Here is a 22,038-nt window from a genome sequence, read left to right on the forward strand (position 1 = left end):
TTTCAGTACTCAAGAAATAATCTAGCTACGTTACCTGTGCGTTCTGACCTAGATTTAAACATCGTACGTGCAACTAATAGCCAGTCAAAGTGCAGCAAATTATAATATTTACCTCGTTACAGTAAAAAAGCTAATAATAAACTGTTATTAATACTTCGCAGAATTGAAAACGCCTGTTCATTTTAATATAGCAATATAACTCTGTTGTGTAGTTTGATGATATAATTGTAGAAGGAGCTTACTCATTCAGATCGGCAAAATTAGCAAAGTATTGCACAAAATAACCCATTGTTGGCCTAAATACAGTTACTGCCTATATAAAAGAATTTAATTTAAGCCCACTGCTGCGCTGCTATAGTTGCATGTAATCAGTAAAAACAAAGCAGGTCTTTTTGGACCGTATTTTAGCATAACAAGCGATCCAAATTCTGCAATAAGAAAGGTATAGGTAACATACCAATATACTTAACAACGCCAGACTACCATTCCTTTAGAACTGAACTAATGCTAAAAGTTTAAGCATTAAGGACAACGTAGCTCCTGGCGATCGCCCGGGTTCTTCCAAAAAACCACTATCTGAAAAAAACAGTACCTAATTACCCAATTTAAATTGTAAATGACATGAGATTCAATTGAAATCACTTACTACCGTGAAATGTTAACTGACGTATCTATGTGGTATTTTTATTAATTTTGTATTTTCCTGAGTTGCATGATCATTAAAACTTTCCAATATTTGACCGCAGAGATTCATGTATTGTACGCTTGTTTATACACAATACATAGCAGTAGTACCTAATACTAAACACACCTGCGTATTACAGTGATTCATCGCAAGTTAAGAGATGTATCCTCAATATTGCACTGAACTGTAAAATTGCAAATGTCGTCACAATTTGACGTGCAGTGTGGTTTGGAAAAGTAATAAATGTGAGGGAGACTTCATCTACGTGGAGAAATGATCTCCGACCTTCCTGACGTGATTTCCTGCTGTTTATTTTGAATAGACATTTTCCTAAGACAAAATAATGTGATGAAATTGATGATCAAGCCTGCTTGTGACACGTAATCATGTTATTATTTAATAAGGATAGTTATCACAAACTCCAGTCCAACTTTATTCGAGAAATAATTTTGACAGATTTTCCATATTTTGGTTTCTTTAAATGACGATATTTCCTTCGTCAGATAACATCAATGCTTGAATTAAAGCTATCGTTCCAGCCGTATGTTGATTGTAGTTGGTGGTCAAAATGGTCGCCAACGATACGCCGCGGGGTCGTAAATCGTTTTATTAATGATACAATAAGTTACGTACGTTACATTAAAATATTTTTTCCATTGTATTTATGTTAGACCAAGAGGGAGACCAGAGACCACGTGGACAGAAGTCTTGCGGCGAGATATGTGAGGTTGAGGAAGACGACGTCAATGATAGGGCGAAGTGGAGTGCGAGTTTACAAAAGGCTGACTACACCACCACATGGAACGAAAAGCCAGAAAGAGAGAGAGAGAGAGTATTTTGTTTCGTTAATTTAAAGTATAGTTCCTTCCAATGAAACATTATAGTATTTACGTATTTAGTAGGCAATCCTAATCCGGGGGTTGTAATTTTACTCATAAATAAATTATTCTGATATGTTCTTTGGTCGTCATTTATCACACAGACACCTAGATGACGTATTTCCAATACGCATTAAACTGAAAACCCATTATCCCCGTTCTACTTGTCATGAGTTAAATTATCATTACTGTTACCTGTACCATGGGACTTTACACCCTGTAATTACGCACTATTAATAATTATTACGGACAAATTATAATAAATCTCGAAATTGTTGTGAATCACTATTACAAAATAATCTCACACTCAATGAGGCCGGGGTTAAGCCTATAGTCCACTACGCTGGCAATGTGCGGGTTGGGGATTTTGCATGCCTTCAAGAACTGCTCTAAAGAAATCTAAGGCTTGCGAGGTTGCATCACGATATTTTCCTTCACCGAAGTAAGAAGTCATAATTATTTCTAATATACACAATACATAACTACGAAAAGTCATTGTATTTTTGGCATACCCTTAGCCTAAAATTTGTTTTAAACATTTCTTGAAGGCATGTATAGTCTCCAACCCGCACATAGGCAGGGTGGACTCAAAACTTAACCCGTCCCTCGTTCAGAAAGAGAACCTTGCCCAGCAGTGGAACGGGACAAAAAAAGACCTTTTTACACAAACATTAATGGAGGCGATAAACTTAATATTTTGAAGTACAAATGTAAAGTGTTTAAATACAATTATCATGGTGAATGTAACACGGAGGAATGCCCAAATAAATCGCGAATTAAAGACCTTTTTTCCTAGACAACTAATACAATGATTACATAGATAACAGTGGGTGAAAACAATTCTTAAAATACACAACACAGAGAGATAAGATAATGTTGACACAATATTCGTTTTCAGATTGTAATATGTCCGGTCTCTGTAAATTTGTACACTCATTCGTTTCAGGCAACTGAAACACGTCATAGTTTCCTTTTTCCTATTAATCCGATTCCATATTTTATCCTATGTAGTACAATCTATGTGTATCCTTAATACGACAGTATATGAGTGTAATGTGTATGTATGTTTTTATCACTGGTTCTCTAAATTTAGAGTTAAGAACTTACATTCACACATTGGATAATTTTACTTTGGGAAAAAATTTCACGCAAACAAAGTCGCGGACAGGAACTACTTAATTTTTTGTCCTTATCCCACGTTAAGTATCAAAATGTTTACTCTTAAAATCAGTCTGGGATTTTATAACCTGACGCCAACTCTTCTTGGGAATCCTACGTTTAAGAGGAAAGTGGGAGGGAAATTTGGGCAGTGGTGGGGTGATACGGGTTATTGGTATAAGAATCTTAATACATATAACTTAAAGGTGACTGACTGATATAGTGATCTATCAACGCACAGTCCATAGGACGGATCGGGCTGAAATTTGGCATGCAAGTTATGACGTAGCCATCCGCTAATAAAGAATTTTGTTTAATTCTACCCCCAAGGGGATAAAATAGGATATGAAAGTTTCTACGAAAATGCTGTTCTAAGTCACAAACCACGCGGACAAAGTCGCAGGCAAAAGCTAGTTTGTGATAAAAGCAGGGCTTGACTTTGCAGCTGTGGGGAAGATAAATGCTGCAGTGGCTTGGGTAGGCTAGGATCCCATGCCCGCATGTCTCTATTACATGGGTGGACAGATCCTACACGCAGAAAAGTTGCAGAATAATAAATTAGTATTTTCGTATACTTCACCTGTATGTAGGTAATGGTCAATATTAAACCACATGACAAACCAATAATTCCTGTCTGTATAGGAATTTACAAAATGTTTTCCTGCTGCGTATTATTAGCAACAATACTTCATACAAAATAATAGATTTGGTTCATATTATGAGGGTAAATTAATTTTATCCTGTTAAGAAACAATACGACTAGATTACTACGCAGGCCAAATGAGTTTATACTCTTGTATTCTGGAACATGGAAATCCCACAAAGAAGAGTCAGTTTCGCAACTTTTAAATAAGTGTCGAATAACTTATCAGCATGCGTATTACGTATCTCAGTTGGCAACTAGTGTACGTCAATTTGATTGCCACCATGTAGTACATTACTGCTTTGAAATACTTAGTAATCATCATCATTTTAGAAAAGCCTAAAGTTATTATGTTGTGTTGTTTATAGAAATCTCAGCTTTTACAGCGTGCAGATATTGTAGGTTTGATTCTCGTTGGGTACAAACAATTTTGCCTTATGATTAGACAAATATTTGTCGAAGTTTTTTGTGAAGGATATAGCTACATATGGATTAGACTCTAAACCATAAATAGCTATTTCCTTAGTCTTATTGTATTTTCCCTTTTTTAGGTTTCCGTACCCAAAGGGTAAAGACGGAACCCTATTACTAAGTCCCGCTGTCTGTCTAGCACTCGCACTTGGCCGGTTTTTTAACCCTTGTCTGACCCACTGCTGGGCAAGGCCTTGGTTACTTACATATTTAACATTCAGCTTTATAATATTAATATAGATACAGAAGGGGTTGCCTTTTCACAAAATAAAAGGAATAATAATATAAACGGTAAATAACAATTTAATTTAGCCATTTCCCCGTTTATTCCCGGTAAAATAAGTACGTCCGTTATGTAAAATGGTTGGTAATTTACACATATAAGTGTATGTCTTATCTAGTTCGATATACATACGGCCATACGGGTGACACTATACGTCTGACAGTCGGTGCTCGGTGTGCGAGTGTAGTGACAATCGTCGGACGACATACACGCGTTATCACAGAACAAAAATAATATAAATCAAAATGGGTTGTGGTGAATTTCTCGTTAAATATATTCTGTTCTTCGCAAATTTGGTTTTTGCGGTGAGTATTTAATAGTTTACTTTATATTGTAGCAAATAATTTAAAGATATTCTTAACTCACGCGGTTAAGGATTTCAATCTAAAAGGTAGTTTTAAATTCAAGTTATACTTGACCGATTTCCCGAAAAAGGATTTGAGATGGAGTGTTTAAATAAAAAGATTGGTGATTTTTATTGCTGCGGATTTAAATTTCACGGGTTTTTTTATTACCTAAACGGTTTGCAGTTTTGAAAATGTCGCGAGTGTAACCGTTTTCAAAAATGCGAGGGAGCTCTTGAAAATGTAATAATTTTCAGGGTATATTTGTGAATTTAATTGCTCTTTTTATGAGTTTGTATTCAATATTGCATCTAAATCTATATATGACATGGTTGTATGCATGTCGTGATAGTTTCAATCATTTATTGATTTTCTGATAAACAAAGCTGATTAGTAGTTTATTGCATGTTGTTTGAATAAAACCACCTACCTACATAAATTGTGGAAAATGGTTCAATACAAGTTTTTCCGCCGGTTTTCCCTTGGATAAGTGTTGGTTAAATTAACACATGGGATAAGTACGTTTAATTGTAGCTTTTTAGGTCATAAACTGTCTCTAAAAGATTCTGGGTGGGTTCTTACAATTTCCTTTTCATCGAGTTCCGAGAATGTTACCGTGGAAATGACATATTAGTTTCATAAATGATATTATTTGAATTGAAGGTTAAACAACGATATGAATCATGATGTACATTACGTGTTTGTTTTATGTCGGCTGGTGAAACATACGATGAGTTTTTGATATACCTATAGTTACGATCACACTTTTTATAATATGTGGGTAGTCAGAACTCTTTTTCTTATATGCTACGAATGGCAACATGGGGACAATCTTAGAAATATTTCTCGTTCTCCCCGCTCTAACCTAGATATAGGAGACTGAACGCTCAATTAGGCCTTGAGCATCCCTACTTTTAGGTATACCTCAGGTATATATAGTTTAGAAACTACTGTTACTCTTAATTTTCCTGTTCAATTTGAACAAGTGAGTTTATATTTGAACTAGTGCAACCTGCGGTAAAGTTACATGGGCTATTGTTATTTCAGAGCTATCCTTTTACTGTGCCCAATTATTAAAAGTAGATTTGCCCTCTAAAATCGCCATGGGTATTTATATTGTAACAAGTAAAATACAGAACTAAGCCCACCATTTTCATACGTACGCTATGTTTGGATGGAATAGATTACTGAATTTCAGGGTACATTAACTTTTGCCCGCGTCTTTGACCACGTAAAATAATACCCATTAAGGGATGTAAAGTATCCTGTGTTATAATCCAGGTTATAAACTGTAAAATTCGTCCGGTAGCTTTTCGTGAAAGAGTTACAAACTTTTTCATCTATAATATACCTATGTATATTTAGTATTATTTAGTGAATAGGTATTGCAAATATTTCAAGAATGTGTTTTAAAACTTCTGTTGCTACATACAGAAGTTTTAAAACACATTCCATCCTGCATGGATCATGCGATACGCCCATAAAGTATGTTAGCAGAAAGGCCGGTACGTCGCACCTAAAAACAACTGATAAAGTGATAAGATATCATCTTACAACGCCATTGGCTGCAGATAACACCTCAATTACTGATATACCTTATTGATTGTACACAAACTATGCAAAATTCTACTGAACTCAATTCTGATGATATGTTGTATGTATATACATAGGTATTTATAGATGTTAGTCAGCGTTGCATTAAATATAACAATACCTGGAAATCTCTACACGTTTATGTAATATGACACTTTGTTGTCAACATTTTGGTACATATCCATTTACCGATTATAAAGTGTGACCAGGAGTTTGTTGCCAGCTCTTTTCATTGGTCCTACCTTCCGAACTGGCGGTACATACATAAATTAAAAACCTAAATGAATAAATGATTTGATTTTGATTAATACTATCCCGTGTAGTAGACTGATTGAGGCGATATAATGTTGAGAATCTGTCAAAATGCATTTCAGTAATTTTTGAGTTGTTGAAATTCAGTATTATGAAATTTTTCAACAGTTTAATTCACTAGTTACTAGTCTTTACTTTTACCACCTGAAAGACTTTCTGATATTTAACAGAATACAAAGGTTTTTATATTAAGTTAAGCAACCAGTTCTATACTTTTAGGGATAAATCACCTATTTTCCTCTTCATATCATTTGAATAGGAATATTGAATCAACCTCTAATAAAAGGTATTGTTTCATGAAATTAACATGACGTCGGACATAAGCATAAATTTAGATTTACCTTAACTACTGCTCAGTGAGATTTATTTATTTGTCACTTAATTTAAACAACATATATTTAACTCTTTTGATACTGACTGATGAACTACGCACAGCCGAACTACTGACCGTAGAAAGTTGTAATTTGGTATGATGATTCCTTAGGAAGTATAGAAGCACTATTTTCGGGAACAGGAAGGTCAAAACTGGGATAATCTATACTAATATTATAAAGCTGAAGAGTTTGTTTGTTTGTTTGTTTGAACGCGCTAATCTCAGGAACTACTGGTTCGATTTGAAAAATTCTTTCACTGTTAGATAGCCCATTTATCGAGGAAGGTTATAGGCTATAATATCATCACGCTACGACCATTAGGAGCGGAGTAGTAACGAAAAATGTTACAAAAACGGGGAAAATTATGACTCATTCTCTCTTTCGTGACGCAAGCGAAGTTGCGCCGGTTAGCTAGTCTGTTATATGACAGATCAGCAATAAAGTGTCGTGGAAGCGGGAAAACTAAAGTCCACGTGATAATATATGTCATTTAAAGGGTCGATGATTTACATAACCAAATCTTAATCTTATTCTCAACTTTTGTTGCAATTGGTAGAGTTTAAACCTAAGCAAATAAAGCAATGACAGGTTCAAATTTAGTCTGATTTAATATTGTCAGTAATTGTCACTTGCTTCAACGGTGAAGGAAAACTTCTTGAGGAAACCTTGTCCGCTTGAAAGTTCTTAAAATAGTTGTTCGAGTTGGAACAATACTTAGTACCTACCTGGCATTGCCTTGAAGCCCTCACGCTGACCGAGTGTAGCGTGGCTTTAAGGCAATGCAATGCACTTCATTGAATCAACCCATAACCTGACAGATGTTTTGATTCGAAAGGATTATGTCCCACTCATTGGCAAGGTTCAAGTTATAAATGTAACCTCTTAATGTCCCACTGCTGGGCAAGGGTCTCCACCCATAATAAGGGAGGTTAGACCTTTGAGTCAAGATGGCAAGATATAAGTCATTTTAAAGCAGAAATAAGTGGTTTTTGCAGCAAAGAAAGGGCGCCTGGTTGTAAAAACGGTTGCTTATCAGCTTGATATCTTGTAGCGACTGGCTTGTGTTGTAATCTTATTGACCTAAATGAGCGATATATATTATGGTAATCAGCTTAAGGATCAAATTGTACTAGTAAAAATAGAAAAGATAGATAACCGGGTTTCAAATTATAATAGGTTTACTAAGCCGTTCGAAAGGTGGAAACCATTTCGAGTATTTCTCTATATGTTTATCTAATCGTAGTTTTATTGGAAAAGGAAAACATCGTGATGAAACCTTGCATGCCTAAAATTTGCACTTGGCGAGTGTGGTGGACTCAAGACCTAACCTCAATCTCGTTCGAGAGGGGACCCTAGCTCAGTAGTGGGACAGTAACGGATTAAAAAGAATACAGACTTAAATTTTCTTTTCTCCACCTAGCGATACGAACCAAATTATTAAAAATTCCATTTTCTTACCTAATAAAATTATAGGAAAATACGTCAGATAAGATAATTTGTATTACTTAAACAACTAAAATAATTGATGATCATTATAGAGCGATAACATTTGAAAAGTTTTCTGAAAAACCAAATAAGTTATTTTTTATCAAGTACATAATCAGAAAAGAATAAGCAAAAGTAGCCAACACAGAAGCATTATTATTGAGTGACAACAATAATAAAACAAATCCTAGCAGTAAATCCAAAAAGATTTTGAAATAATTATAATATAAGAGATTTGCTTTTTTTATTCATGTTGACATTATAACCTATTATGTAACAACATCGTAACACATATTTGAATTAAAAAACAAATACTATTATTCAACATTATTTATTTGATGTGTGTTGTATTCCAGTTGGCAGGTCTCGCGCTCCTCGGACTGGGCGTTGCCACACAGCTTCAGATCAGTCCTATAACAAACATAGCAGATGCCAATGGCTTCCAAGTGGCCCCCATCACCGCCATGGTGCTCGGCGGCGTCGTCTTCCTCATTGCCTTCTTCGGATGCTGCGGAGCTATTAGGGAGAGCAACTGCATGCTGGTTACTGTGAGTATCGTGTTAGCCTTACTACATAATATATTATACTAGCTTTTACCCGCGACTTCGTCCGACACCTAAATTTTTCCAGGGAATGCGTCATTTTCCCGGGGTAAAAAGTAGCCTATGTCCTTTCTCGGGTATTCATACCAAATTTCATGCAAATTGGTTCAGTAGTTTAGGCGTAATTGAGTAACAGACAGACAAACAGAGTTACTTTCACATTTATAATATTAGTATGGATTAGTATTCGGTTCGGCATAAATCGGCCTAGCCAGGCGGCAAATGTGTAGATAAATGTTCGGGAAAAATACCATAGGGCATCGCTCTGCCTGAATGTTTAAACCAAATTGTGATGATCGGACCCGCAGATACTACCCGATCGGCACTATTACAAGTGCAGTAATTGCTTCGAGTCTGTTTTGTTGTTCGGTAAATATTGCCGAACTAAAATATGTGTGTAGCAATCCTCATGATTAAAGAATTCTTCTCGATTTTTCTAACGTCCCACTGGAATAAATGTGAGTGGTGGGTAGTGTACACGAGTGTAACAAGTTTAGCGAAGATTACTGTGTTTTACCAATTGTCGTTGGTATGTCCTTATAACCTGGAGTTTGGTAATGAGCCCCATTTACCGCAATAGCGCGGTGATGAATGAAATGACGGGACCGCCATATGACATAAGAACCAGCAAAACGTCGCTGTATTGCATAATTAAATGATTTTTGTCTACACCAAGCGGGGTTATTAAAGTATTTTTGTCGGAAGAAAAACATTTGCACGTATAGTGCCCCTATAGGTCTCAAAGGAGCTACTTGAATTTCCCTTAATTGCATCAAGCCCTAGTTTTCCATGAATATAAGAAGTAACTATGAATATATTTTTAAAATACTAAATATGAGTAAGTGCTGCAATTTCAACCGACGGCGACCAATAAAGTTCAAGGTTTTATATAATCATAATAATATGATCGCATCTTTTACTGTTTCTGAGAAATAATTCAGTCAAAACAATTGAATTTCCGATAAGAATAATTGAAACGGAATATAGAGCAATAATATATTATTCTCATGTCAAAAGGACTGTGTCAATAGGCTATTGTTTGACGATAACTAGACGATGTGGTGTTATTAAGGCATGTCCTAACACGTAGGTATGCTGTTTCACGCAAATTTTGTTTTGAGGAATTCTCGGTTTAGTTTTCTTTGCTGTAATATCATATCAAGTTGCGATAGCGTCAAAATGTGAATTTTACGGAGGTTTTCCAATGATCTTACAAGGAATCCTATCTTAACTTCTAACGGCTAATAGGCTGTAAAATTGTTTCGATGCCTGCATGCCTCGCTAAGTGCCTGTTAATCTTACATCTACCATACAGACAAGACACCCTTATTGAAGCTTAACCGGAGAATCGTCATCGTGTCAAAATAACAGTTTATAGGAAGCTGAAGGAACATTGATCTATTTTCTGTATAATGGCTAATTATTACCCTACCTTTTCCAGTTCTCCATCTTCATGTTGGTGCTGATGATCGTGAAGCTGACGCTGGCTGTGCTGATCTTCGTGAAGCTTGATGACGTCATGGACGCTGTACCCAACTGGCTCAACACATACTTCAAGCAACACCCCACTGAGTTCCAAGAGATTGAGAAAACGGTAAGGTTAACAACATGCTATGACAGAATTTTCGTGAAGTAGACTTTAACCATCATTCCTCGAGTTTTGAGATGATCGATCAGGTTCAACTGTTTTTTAATTTTACCTACTCTAAAAAAACGAGCTAAGAAAACACGATGTGTTAATTTTGAGGAGATTAAATACACGTACATATAGCTGATACTCATACCCAGCTGACATGTTCGACCCAGCATAGTCTTAAAAGGAAGCTCAGTCAGCTATAAATCATAAGCAAATGCTATATTTTCCAGTTTAGTGCAATGATATTTGGTTACCATAGTACAAGCTCTTCTTAGTTTGGGATCAAACGACCGTGTGTGATAGTGATAGTTGTCCAATGATATTTATTTACTATTTTGCAGTTCAACTGCTGTGGTCCGAACGGCGCTGCTCTCTCGTACCTGACGAATATCCCGGACACATGCTGCGCGGCACCGCCCTGCACCATCCTCAACTCGTACTCCGGCTGCAACAGCATCGTGCAGAACTTCTTCCAAACCTTCGGGCTGGCCATCGGAGTCGTAGCCATCGTTGTCTGCGCTATTGAGGTAAGTTATCACAGACAGCAACTTCGCTTGCGTCACATAAGAGACTGGGTCAACATTTTCCCCGTTTTTGTAACATTTTTTACTGGTACTCTGCTCCTATTGGTCGTAGCGTGATGATATATAGCCTATAGCCTTTCTCGATAAATGGACTATCTAACATTAAAAGAATTTTCCTTAGATTAGCGCGTTCAAACAAACAACCTCTTCAGCTTTATTATATTAGTACAGATGACTTGTGTAAATCTCATTTATGTAATAGGTACAAGAACTAATCTATAATTTCGTATTTTGTATTTATTATTTCGTTAGGGTCACTAATTACACTAGTTTATTTATTTTCACTAATTTATCAAGTTTGTGTTCTTGATTGGTGCCTAGTCTAATTTAACTCTAGTTTTATTTTACCAGTAAAACCAAATTGCTATTAAATTTTGAACAGGCGCTTATACTTTTTTTTTTATATAGTAAGCCAGTGGCGTTGTTTGGTCTTTGCGTGCTCTTATGAAATGATTTTATGTATGTATTAATAATAATATTTTGTTTTTAGTTGGTAGCAGCTGTGTTTGGACTGTGCCTTGCCAACCACGTGCGCAACAAGAGCCGAAGGGCGCGCTACTAGTCGTGAAGTGAACAGAACTACGAATATAATAGATAATAAGTTTATACCTAGCTGTTAATGTATAAAATTGAAATTAAGGACTAATAATAATAATATGAGTTTTATTTATCTGCTAACTAAACCGCACGATTTTATTGTTGCATCACATACTTTAGTCGCCTAGGGCAAGGTTTTCGATTACGGTTGGCAACAATCGTACTCTAAAATAAGAGTAGGTCTTGTACTCTAAATGTATAGCTGCCATGAGCTATACACATAGATAATAGAGCACTAGACTTTTATACACAATGTTTACTGTAATTATTCCTAAATGATTCTCTATCTTATAAGTCCATACGTTTTATTCACTTTCTCCAAAATCAGATATATTCTATTTCGTCAATATACTTCTCCGACTCATAAGCTGTCACCCTGTCAATTGAATCGAAATCAGCTGAGTCGTTTTTGCATGACAAATGAAGAAACAGACAAACACACATTTAAACTTAAATATTTGTACAGTTATGTGTATTAAAAATACTTACTCGTTATTGTCATTTGTGTACAAGTACATAAATGTAAATATTATGGCAAAAGTTTGCACGTTCAGAGCGTTCTTTAAAATAGAAAACCGTTTTTGATGGAATACAAATTATTCAACCCGCAATCAGCCAGAGTAATGTGCCTAACCTCTTTTTCATTTCTTTGCCCAACTGTGGGACAATAGTGAGTTCCAAAGCCAATAAAACTCTGGTTACTAGGTGCCTATAGGTAGACTAATTATCTAAAATTGCATCGTTCAATTCCATTACGTAATTTCCCAAGTGGTGTTATATTACAAACTGAAGTACAATCGATAGATAAATAAAATTGTTTATTTTGATAACATGTCATTAAATACGATACTATAATAATATAATACTTTAAATTGTTCTGTTGATGCAAAAAGTATTATAACAAGTGCAGATAAGGATTATTATGTAGATATCATATTATATTGAATTTGATAACTTTGCAGAACATTGTTTTTACAGACTCGATAATACTGAAACCCCCACGAAACACCCGCAGACTCAAATCAGTTTCATACTTTAATATCATTTAAAAAAGTGCTGTAATTTAAATGCCATCTCGATGTGATTTGAGCCATACATACTAGACACTATATTCTGATTTCATATATCTAACTTAAACCATCACTGTTCTACTGCTGCGCAAGCGTCACCTCCCAGAATAAGGGAGCAACTATGTCTTCAGCTAATTAGGGATTGTTTGAAGGTCTCCCTCTATTACCCCGGGAAGTCTTTCGAAGCAGATTTAATTGGGAGTAAATGTAAGTTAACCTTTTAAAGCACCACTACAGAGCAAGGGTCCCCTCTCGTAATGAGGGAGGGGTTGTGCCTTAAGACCATCACGATGGCCAATTGTGGGTTGGGGACTTTGCATACCTTCGAGAACTGTTTTAAACATAACTCAGTCATGCAAGGTTGCGTCACGATGTTTTCTTTCATCACTGGTAATTGCGAGTAGCTAAGAATAAACACGGAAAACTGTCAACATAATCGTGTATTCAGTGTTCGTGCGAAGGACATGTTAATGGTGAAGGGATGTAGGCAATAGTCCCGTACGCTTGCAGACCACGCTTGTGACTCACGTGCTACGAGCTGGCATCTCTGACCTGCATCCTTGTACGGGTCAAGGGTATTTATAGAACTATTGTACTCGGGAGTTAGGAGGAAACTTTGGTAAAAATTCTCAGCCGTTGTTTTTTTCAACTTCATATTTTAAAGTTAAGGTAAAATGTAATACCTAACTAAACTTACTCAATCATTGTTTGCAAGTTTTCTGTTTAAAAATATTAAAAACAGGCAGATCAGCTAAGTACAAGTTCTAATTTTCATTGAATATTCAGCCGTTGACAGCAGTATAGCCGAGTGGTCTAGGCTTACACCTCCCACGCAAGTAATCGACGACGACGGTTCGAACCTGAGACAACACAGCAAAGACTTTTGGAAGTCATGCATGTGTTAAAAATAATTATCACATGTTCTAACGGTGAAGTAAAACATTGCAATGAAACTTAGCATGCCTAAAAGTTAACACACTTCTTGTGGGTAACCATGGCCAGGGTGATGGATTCAAAGTCTAGCTCCTCCCTCGCTCGGGAGAAGACCAGCAGTGGGAGAGTAACAAGCAAAAAGTTGTTAAACAAAACCATAACAAATTAAAAAGGTCAACTTTTCAAAGAGGATATCTGAAAGAAAGTTTTGTTCAGTGAAAGTAGTTACGTGATGTTGTACCGATAAACTAAGTGTTAATACGTTTATCACTTATCTTCGCATTAAGTTACATTACGCTGGAGTTTCTCTCAGCCTTTTTATATGTTCTTAAAGACTGTTTATTGATATTCCTGAGGTTTAAATGTGCGATAATTACTTTGTGAGAGAATGATTTGCATGCAAATTACAGGAAACTGTCAATTTAGGTTTTTGGACTTATTGGAACGAGTTTATTGACGGGTTAATTATTTCACAGTATTTTACTTATGGCTGTCCGGGCTGTGCCATTGCTTGTACTTCTCCCGGAATGAGGAAGAATTAGAGGTACTTTTTCGTCCTTCGAAATACATATCTTACTATCGTATTGCATAATGCACACGTGGTATTGTTATTAGTGATCCGGGGATTTTTGATGACAGACAAAAGTATTTCGTCTGTCTAGGCTTTAAGTTATGTTCAGTATTAAGTAAACGATAGAATTCCTCTTGTTGTCAATTCCAATTGCGATTGTCGTGAACAAAACTCGTAACTCATAGACCTATGCACAGCCTCAGTAACATACGATGACTGCTCACCACATAAACATGCAAACTACTTATATATTACCATCTTACAAGTGCTTTACATATCTGAATACCTATAAATAAAATTACACTTTATTTTATTCAACAACAGGCACAATAGGCCTTAAAGCCTTTCACTCTGTACGTGCAATTATGTGCCATATTTCTTACTATTAAGGTTGAATATAGCATATGATGAGTTATAGATACATCAAACCTGCCGCTTGCAGTGACAGCTAGGAAGCTCACGTGTACGTCGAGAGTGGAACGGAACGGTGGCTGTGACCTGCTCCGTGTAACGGAACTGACCGGTTCATTGTTGTTGAGCTATAAGCTGCTGCAAGCGATCGAAAGCTTACAGCTGAGCTTTTGTTTCGGTTAAAGTTGGATATTTATATTCCTGTTGTCCACTTCCTACTTTTCATGCCACCCCCTGCAGGATAGTGTCTTGTTTCTGTATTACTTTTCAAAACAGCTTTTACTATCTCTGGGAAGGGAGCGGCGGCAATGTGAGAATAATTTGAAATAATTAAACAATGATTTCAAAACAATTTTATTAAATTATTCTTATTTAAAAATATATTTATTGCAGTAGTATGAAGTAGACGGTCAATCAAAGTGTCAACTTGTAACAGCCGCCCAAAAACCCTAATTTGGTTTGGACTCCTCAAACATTAAGTAGTATCCAATGACAATATTCATAATTTACTGATCTAAGAAACATCGTACCTAAACGACTTACCTGATACTCAAAACCCGTTACAGAAATCTGAAAATGCATTTTCCGTATGAGTATTGTGTTAAACTAGTACCTATTAAATATCAATGAAACAAATAGAACAATTTCTTAATGAAATAAGTTAAAATCAAATATTAAAAAACACCCTCAATTGAAGCGCTACAATCGCTTAATATGTCTGTCCAGTTTGATCACAGGTATCAGAAGTTTCCGTGGCGCCAATGATTCGAAACGAGTTCAAATAAAAACGGCGCCCAAAGTAAACACGCCAGCTTTGTAACGGGACCCCTTGCACCTTGCCACCAGCCACCAGCCTCACGGGTCAACGAACTAGCAGCATGATAAGAACACTCGTTTAACTCCCTGTGTGATAAAAGATTTCGTTGTTTTGTAGATTTGAAAAGCGTCTCTCGTTTCCCATTTTTATATTTCACTACTACTACTTGCATTACTTATTTGGTAATTTCTAATCGAGAAACAAGAATCAAGTTTAGATGCTCGAAGCAAAAATTCAAAAAGTATATGTAAGGTCAATTTGGGTAACTTTAAATCACTTGGGTAACATTGACAGTGGGAATTTGAACTAGTTTCGATTATTTTTTATATGAAACCAACACAATTGATAAAGGTTTATTTTAGTTTTGCAAAACAAACGTTTTGATTCATGCCGAAGGATCTTTTCCTTGTTATGCCAATACTGGTCACGTGACACTTATTTCTTTCTTTCTTGAAAAAAAAATCTCTCGCACATCTTTCGCAGGCCTATACTGTAGGAAACTAAGCCTTAGCATTTAGCGTGATGAGGGATGTCAAAGAGTCCTTAAGCATGCCAAGTCTTGGTCACCGGCAATTTGTTGCATGTAGGGATGCTAAAGGATCCGTTCATTGCCAATACTGACAATGGGCGCCGTTCCTAAGGTTATAATCTATACCTGCTTATTATATCCATCGAACGGAAGCGTGAGTATAAAATATCGTGTATGTGTAGCCTTGTGTCTGATATTGTTATGCGTATTTTTACTGTTAGACAAAGAACAGCTTCTGTTTCTTTATTATGAAGTACTGTAATGAGTTATGATCAATAGGGATTTAAGTGAATGACACTAGAAAATTTTCAATGTTAGGGTTTGTTGCTCAATCACACCAAAACTACTGAAGGAATTTAAATGAAAATTGGCATACAGATGGGTTACTTGATGTAAATGAGAAAAGGGAAGTTTGTAAGGATCGTACCAAGTGGCGTTCTTTGGTCTCGGCCTACTCATATATATATACATAAGAAAAAGCCGTGATTTTATGTAGGTAGCTAGGTTATAAACTGGGTTAATTCACGAAGTCCCGGTAGGAGCAATTATTATACTTTTCTAAAATCATAAATCTTTTTATTTATAAAATCGCGTGGTATATTAATAATCTCACGCAACAGAAAGCAAATGTATTAGCCAGGCATGTTGTTAACAGAAATTAGAAAATCCTTATCGATTTTTCCCTGACTATATATCAAACCCAAGAACAAGAACAGTAGTATCCATGCATATTGTATAGTACCACTTAGTAGAGAGCCTAAGCATTTATATTATTAGAAGAATTTTATGTATTTCTAAGATTAATAATCATTATCAAATAAGCCACCGTCAGCTGCATAAGCCTGCAGGTCACTGATGCCCAAATTTGAATTTTGTAAACATCCGAGTGCCACGAACCTTGCATAAGACACACTGAGTTGTTGGACTATGTGAACAATATACAGAAATGGTAAGTATTTCTTTTATTTAATGTGTAATTCTATCTTTAAGACAAGGCCAACATAATTGATTCATGAAAGAACCCCTACCGGAAACACTAACTAATGTAGTGTTCAAAATATTTTCTCTTTCTTGTAAAATAAACAAGTTAATTGTTTGTCGCACAAGTTGTTATAAAACGAGAGCAATAGGTCAGCAGCGAGTGGCCACTAGCTTTCCTAGACTGACAGTAACACAATGTTCTTGTATGTACCTAGCTGCGGCTGACCTAGGTCATCTTCGTACAGCGTTGGAAATCTTCTATGACCTGAAAAAATAAACATTTTCGTAGTTAAAAGTAACTTTTGTTAAATCTATTGGGTCCAAACGATAGTTTGCTACGGAATGTTAGTCTTATTAATATTAAAAATGCGAAAGTTTGTAAGGATGTTTGTTACCCATTCAAGCAGAAACTACTGAACAGATTTAGATGAAATCAATTATAGTTTACAGATCAGAATGACATTGACCTTACTCTATTTCGAGCTTAAGACATAAGATACAGCCTGGCCACAACGTCGAGAAATGTAATAATGAACGCTTGAATTCTCATCTTATTAATATCGATTCGACGCGTCCATCTGTGCGTTTGCATTTGCAAGAAATTCAAAGTCTCCTGAACGCATCTGCATATGTTTTTTATAAATAAAAAAGAGATTCTCGAGGTAGGTATTCGATAGTTAATCAGGCAATGTTTACAAATAGTATGTACGTATTGCTAAGAGCATCGCTGATCTAAATAAGAATTTTAAAGATACTTAAGTCTTGACTGTCATTACTAAGTTGTCCGAATAAGTATTGACTAATATTCGCACCTTTGAGGGGCTCTATCAAAACTAATTTATTTAACTGTATTCGCAGCGGTGGACCCCGTTAACATGATAATGACTTAAGTGTTTTATAACTAACGTTAGTTACTTATTTGCTGCAAATTTCTAGAGGTAAACGCGATCTTAAAATAGAAACTAATTATAATAATAATAATAATAATAAAAAAACTCTATGGCACGACATCGTGACATACGTCAAAAATTTTTCTGCATATTTTAAATTACAATATTTTAAATTTTACATATATTATCTACATAATTCATCTATAAAAATGTATATCTATATTTCAATACGTGAAGCCAAAACCTTTGGACCCGTTTACAAAAAACATTGTTAAAAGTATGTTAGACGTTATGTCAATATAAGAAAAATGCCGTACAATCTAAGAGTGAGACCAAGTGCACATCCTCCACCTCCGGGCTCGTCGCATAGCTCCGCCTCGCAGCCATCGCAATCTGCAGCAACACCACTCGTTGAGGTTGTTGAGGCGTCGAGCTCGACTTCAAGCGACGAGTATTACTCGCCACCATCGTCGCCACCACCTGTACGACGGGGACGAGGCCGGCCGCCAGCATGCCTGGGATCCCGTGGCCCACCGGCTACGAACAGGATCCTCGCTACCGGCGGTAGTGTGCAGCGCATGAAATGGACATCAAAGTTAAATGAGAATGTCATGCGCGCATACTTTGCGGCTACAGAGGGAGGAGCCAACCTCACGGCGTACCGTAGTCGAATCCTATCTCTGTTTCAGGAGCTTGAACCAGCTGTCGACGTATCGGTTCAGCGGCTATCGGATCAAGTGCGTGCCATCCAGCGATGCCACCTGCTTGATGACGTGACACTTGAGAGACTACGTTCTGACTCATTGAGGAGCTGTGTTAACCCGACCTCATCGCAGACAGTCACGCCTACCGCGACTGCTCTGGCACCTACATTGGTCCCGGTGTATTCCGGCCCTTCTGATGAGGACGTAGGTGAAGCGGTATCCTCCATGAGTACCCAGTGTAATAGTCAATTGAGGGGTGCTCTGGAGGATGCGATTCTGGAGTATCGAAACACACCTCCACATAATAGACCGCGATTACCTCGTTTGCCCACCCATAGGAAAAACATCTCGCTAGTCATCGCCATGGATAAGCTGCTAGTCGACTATATCTGTACCTGTAACGATTTGATTGACGTGCATTCAATTCTGTACTGTGCGGCTAATGCAGTATGTCGCATCGCTGGTGTTAAATTCCAACAAGACACAGCGATGCGACCGAAGCCAGCCGTACCGGCTTGGCAGTGCAGGATTGAACGACGTATTGCTGATGCCAGGGTGATGATTGGCAAACTTATCTGCTTCAGGTCGGGCAATATGCGCCCGAGAGTTATGCGCTTTGTGCGTCGAGCATTCATGGGGACTGATATAAGTCCCCAAGACTACCATGCCCGGATCACAGAGCGCATCGACTTTCTGAAGCAGAAGGTTTACGCGTGGGCAAACCGCATTAAGAGGTACAAAAAGCGTGTAGCGAGATATACCCAGAATCGCATGTTCCAGAGTGATCAAAAGTGGATATACAGAGCCTGGGAGCGATCCGATCAAAGTGTGGGCGACATGGGCCTGCCGGATGCTGATTCTACGAATACGTTCTGGCGTAGTATTTGGTCGGTACCGGTTGACCACACTGAGGGTGTCTGGATGCGGGAGGTTGAGCGTGCATGTGAGCCCATAGAAAGAATGCCGGCTATAAATATTGAGACCGAAGATGTAGCCAACGCAGTCCGTTCGCTGGCCAATTGGAAATCTCCCGGACCGGACGGACTGCATAACTTTTGGTTAAAATGGCTGCGTAGTTCGCATGCACGCTTAGCTTCCCTATTCCAGTCATCTGTGGAGTCTGGATCGCTACCATCTTTTTTAACTAACGGTATCACCCACTTGCTCTATAAGTCAGGTAATGCCACGGATCCCAAAAATTATCGGCCCATCACGTGTTTACCCACGTTATATAAATTACTCACATCTATTCTGAGAGGAAAACTAAATGAACATATAACTGGAAATAACATCATGGCTATCTCTCAGAATGGATGTAGGAATGGGGCCCGTGGCACTAAAGAGCTACTCCTCATTGATATGGCCATTTGCCAGCAGGTTCGCCGGAACCGTAGGAGTCTGTCTACATGCTGGATAGATTACAAGAAGGCCTATGACTCTGTGCCCCATTCATGGCTGCTGAGGGTGCTGGAGTTGTATAAAGTAGATGCAACTCTATGCGCCTTCTTGAGATCATGCATGGGCCAATGGACGACTGGCCTTCGCTATCCAGGGTGTGGGCGGGTTCTCGGTGACGGCGAGTTGTTAAGGATAGAGCGAGGCATCTTTCAGGGTGACAGTCTGAGTCCCTTGTGGTTTTGCCTGGCACTGAACCCTCTCAGTACTTTACTGGGGATTTCAGGCCAAGGTTATAGGTTGCGAAGAGATGGTCAAGTCATATCTCACCTGTTCTACATGGATGACCTCAAGTTGTTTGCTTCATCCGAACCGCATATGGTGGAATTGCTGAAGGTGACTGAAGTTTTCAGTAATTCCATCAGAATGGAGTTTGGTGTAGACAAGTGTGCGGTCATGCATGTAAAACAGGGGAGGGTGGTGACATCCGAGGGTTTACAACTCTCGGATCACACAACTCTCAGACCGCTCCTCGCCACCGACACCTACAAATACTTGGGTATGTCACAGGCGTTAGGCATCGATGAGGTGGGAGTGAAACGATCGTTGCGGGAACGTTTCTTTGGCCGCCTGAGAAAAGTACTTAATAGTCTTTTGTCGGGTGGTAACAAGGTTCGTGCCTTTAACGGTTGGGTCATTCCACTTCTGATGTACTCCTTTGGCATACTCAAGTGGACTCAGACCGAGCTGGACGCCCTGGATAGGAGAGTCCGGTCACTGCTGACCTCATATCGGATGCATCACCCGCGATCATCGGTGATGAGACTGTACATTCCGCGGAAGTGTGGGGGTCGAGGTTTTTTGAATGCCAAAACCCTCCACAACCGCGAGGTGTGCAGTCTTCGAGATTATTTTCTCAGCACTGACGTGGGGTTGCACCGAGATGTGGTTGCAGTTGATAAAGGACTCACTCCTCTGTCCTTGGCTAACGAGAACTGGCGACGGCCTGTGGTGATGGACGTTGGGGACCGCGTCGATGTGTGGCGGAGCAAGGAGCTGCATGGCAGGTACTATCGGGCCCTTCACGGACCCGATGTCGACCTGCTGGCGTCGGTGGCCTGGTTACGCTTCGGTGATCTCTTTGGAGAAACCGAGGGGTTTGTCTGCGCAATTGCTGACGAAGTTGTCAAGACGAACAACTACCGGAAATATATTATGAAGGACGGCACAATTGACGTGTGCCGGGCTTGTCATCAGCCTGGCGAGTCCCTCAGACATATAGTTTCCGGCTGTTCGCGTCTTGCCAATGGAGAGTACTTGCACAGACACAACCAAGTAGCCAGGATCATCCACCAGCAACTTGCTCTGAAGCATAATCTTGTGGTCACCGAGGTCCCTTACTACAGGTATGTTCCGGAGCCGGTTCTTGAAAATGGCTCAATCACCATGTACTGGGATCGGTCTATAATCACGGATCGCACTATAATTGCGAACAAACCCGATATAGTGGTTGTAGACCGATCAGAGCGTGTCGCAGTAATCGTCGACATCACTGTCCCGCATGACGAGAATCTCGTGAAGGCCGAAAAAGATAAAGAAGTTAAATATTTGGATCTGGCTCATGAGATTGTCGACATGTGGGATGTGGATTCCGCGATTATTGTCCCCATAGTCGTGTCAGTTAACGGACTTATAGCTAAGAGTCTCGACCAACATCTTCGGAGGCTTGCGTTGGGCAGCTGGGTCAAGGGCCTGATGCAGAAGGCGGTTCTTCTCGGCACGGCACGAATCGTTAGGAGGTTCCTCGCCCTGGAGTCCTAACCGCCGGTACTTTGGACCCTGTTCCCGATACCGGTGGCCACCTAATTTTTATATTTTTAAATATGTTTTTTTTTTTATATTTTTCTTACTATAATGAAAATATATATTTAAAAATGTAATAATTAAGAAGAATTATAAATAAAGAGAATAATAATAATAACAAGAACAAAAACACTACAAGATAAAATAACAAAAACCACTTACCTGATAGATGTAGCAGTCCCCAACACTCACAATATCCAGAAGACCATCACTGAAAAAATCAGTAAAT

At 38.2% G+C, this 22,038-nt stretch overlaps 1 protein-coding gene across 1 annotated transcript; it reads left to right on the forward strand.

Annotated features, from left to right (window-relative positions):
* Positions 1 to 4,262: 4,262 nt before the first annotated feature.
* Positions 4,263 to 11,731, forward strand: Tsp42Ed (Tetraspanin 42Ed). Its single transcript, XM_076120993.1, has 5 exons — positions 4,263 to 4,423; positions 8,583 to 8,774; positions 10,270 to 10,422; positions 10,806 to 10,991; positions 11,539 to 11,731. The coding sequence occupies exons 1-5, from the start codon at positions 4,364 to 4,366 to the stop codon at positions 11,608 to 11,610; spliced, it is 663 nt and encodes a 220-aa protein (XP_075977108.1). The 5' UTR covers positions 4,263 to 4,363; the 3' UTR covers positions 11,611 to 11,731.
* The last annotated feature ends 10,307 nt before the right edge of the window (positions 11,732 to 22,038 follow it).

This window comes from Anticarsia gemmatalis, chromosome 12 (assembly GCF_050436995.1).
Source record: "Anticarsia gemmatalis isolate Benzon Research Colony breed Stoneville strain chromosome 12, ilAntGemm2 primary, whole genome shotgun sequence".
NCBI lineage: Eukaryota > Metazoa > Arthropoda > Insecta > Lepidoptera > Erebidae > Anticarsia > Anticarsia gemmatalis.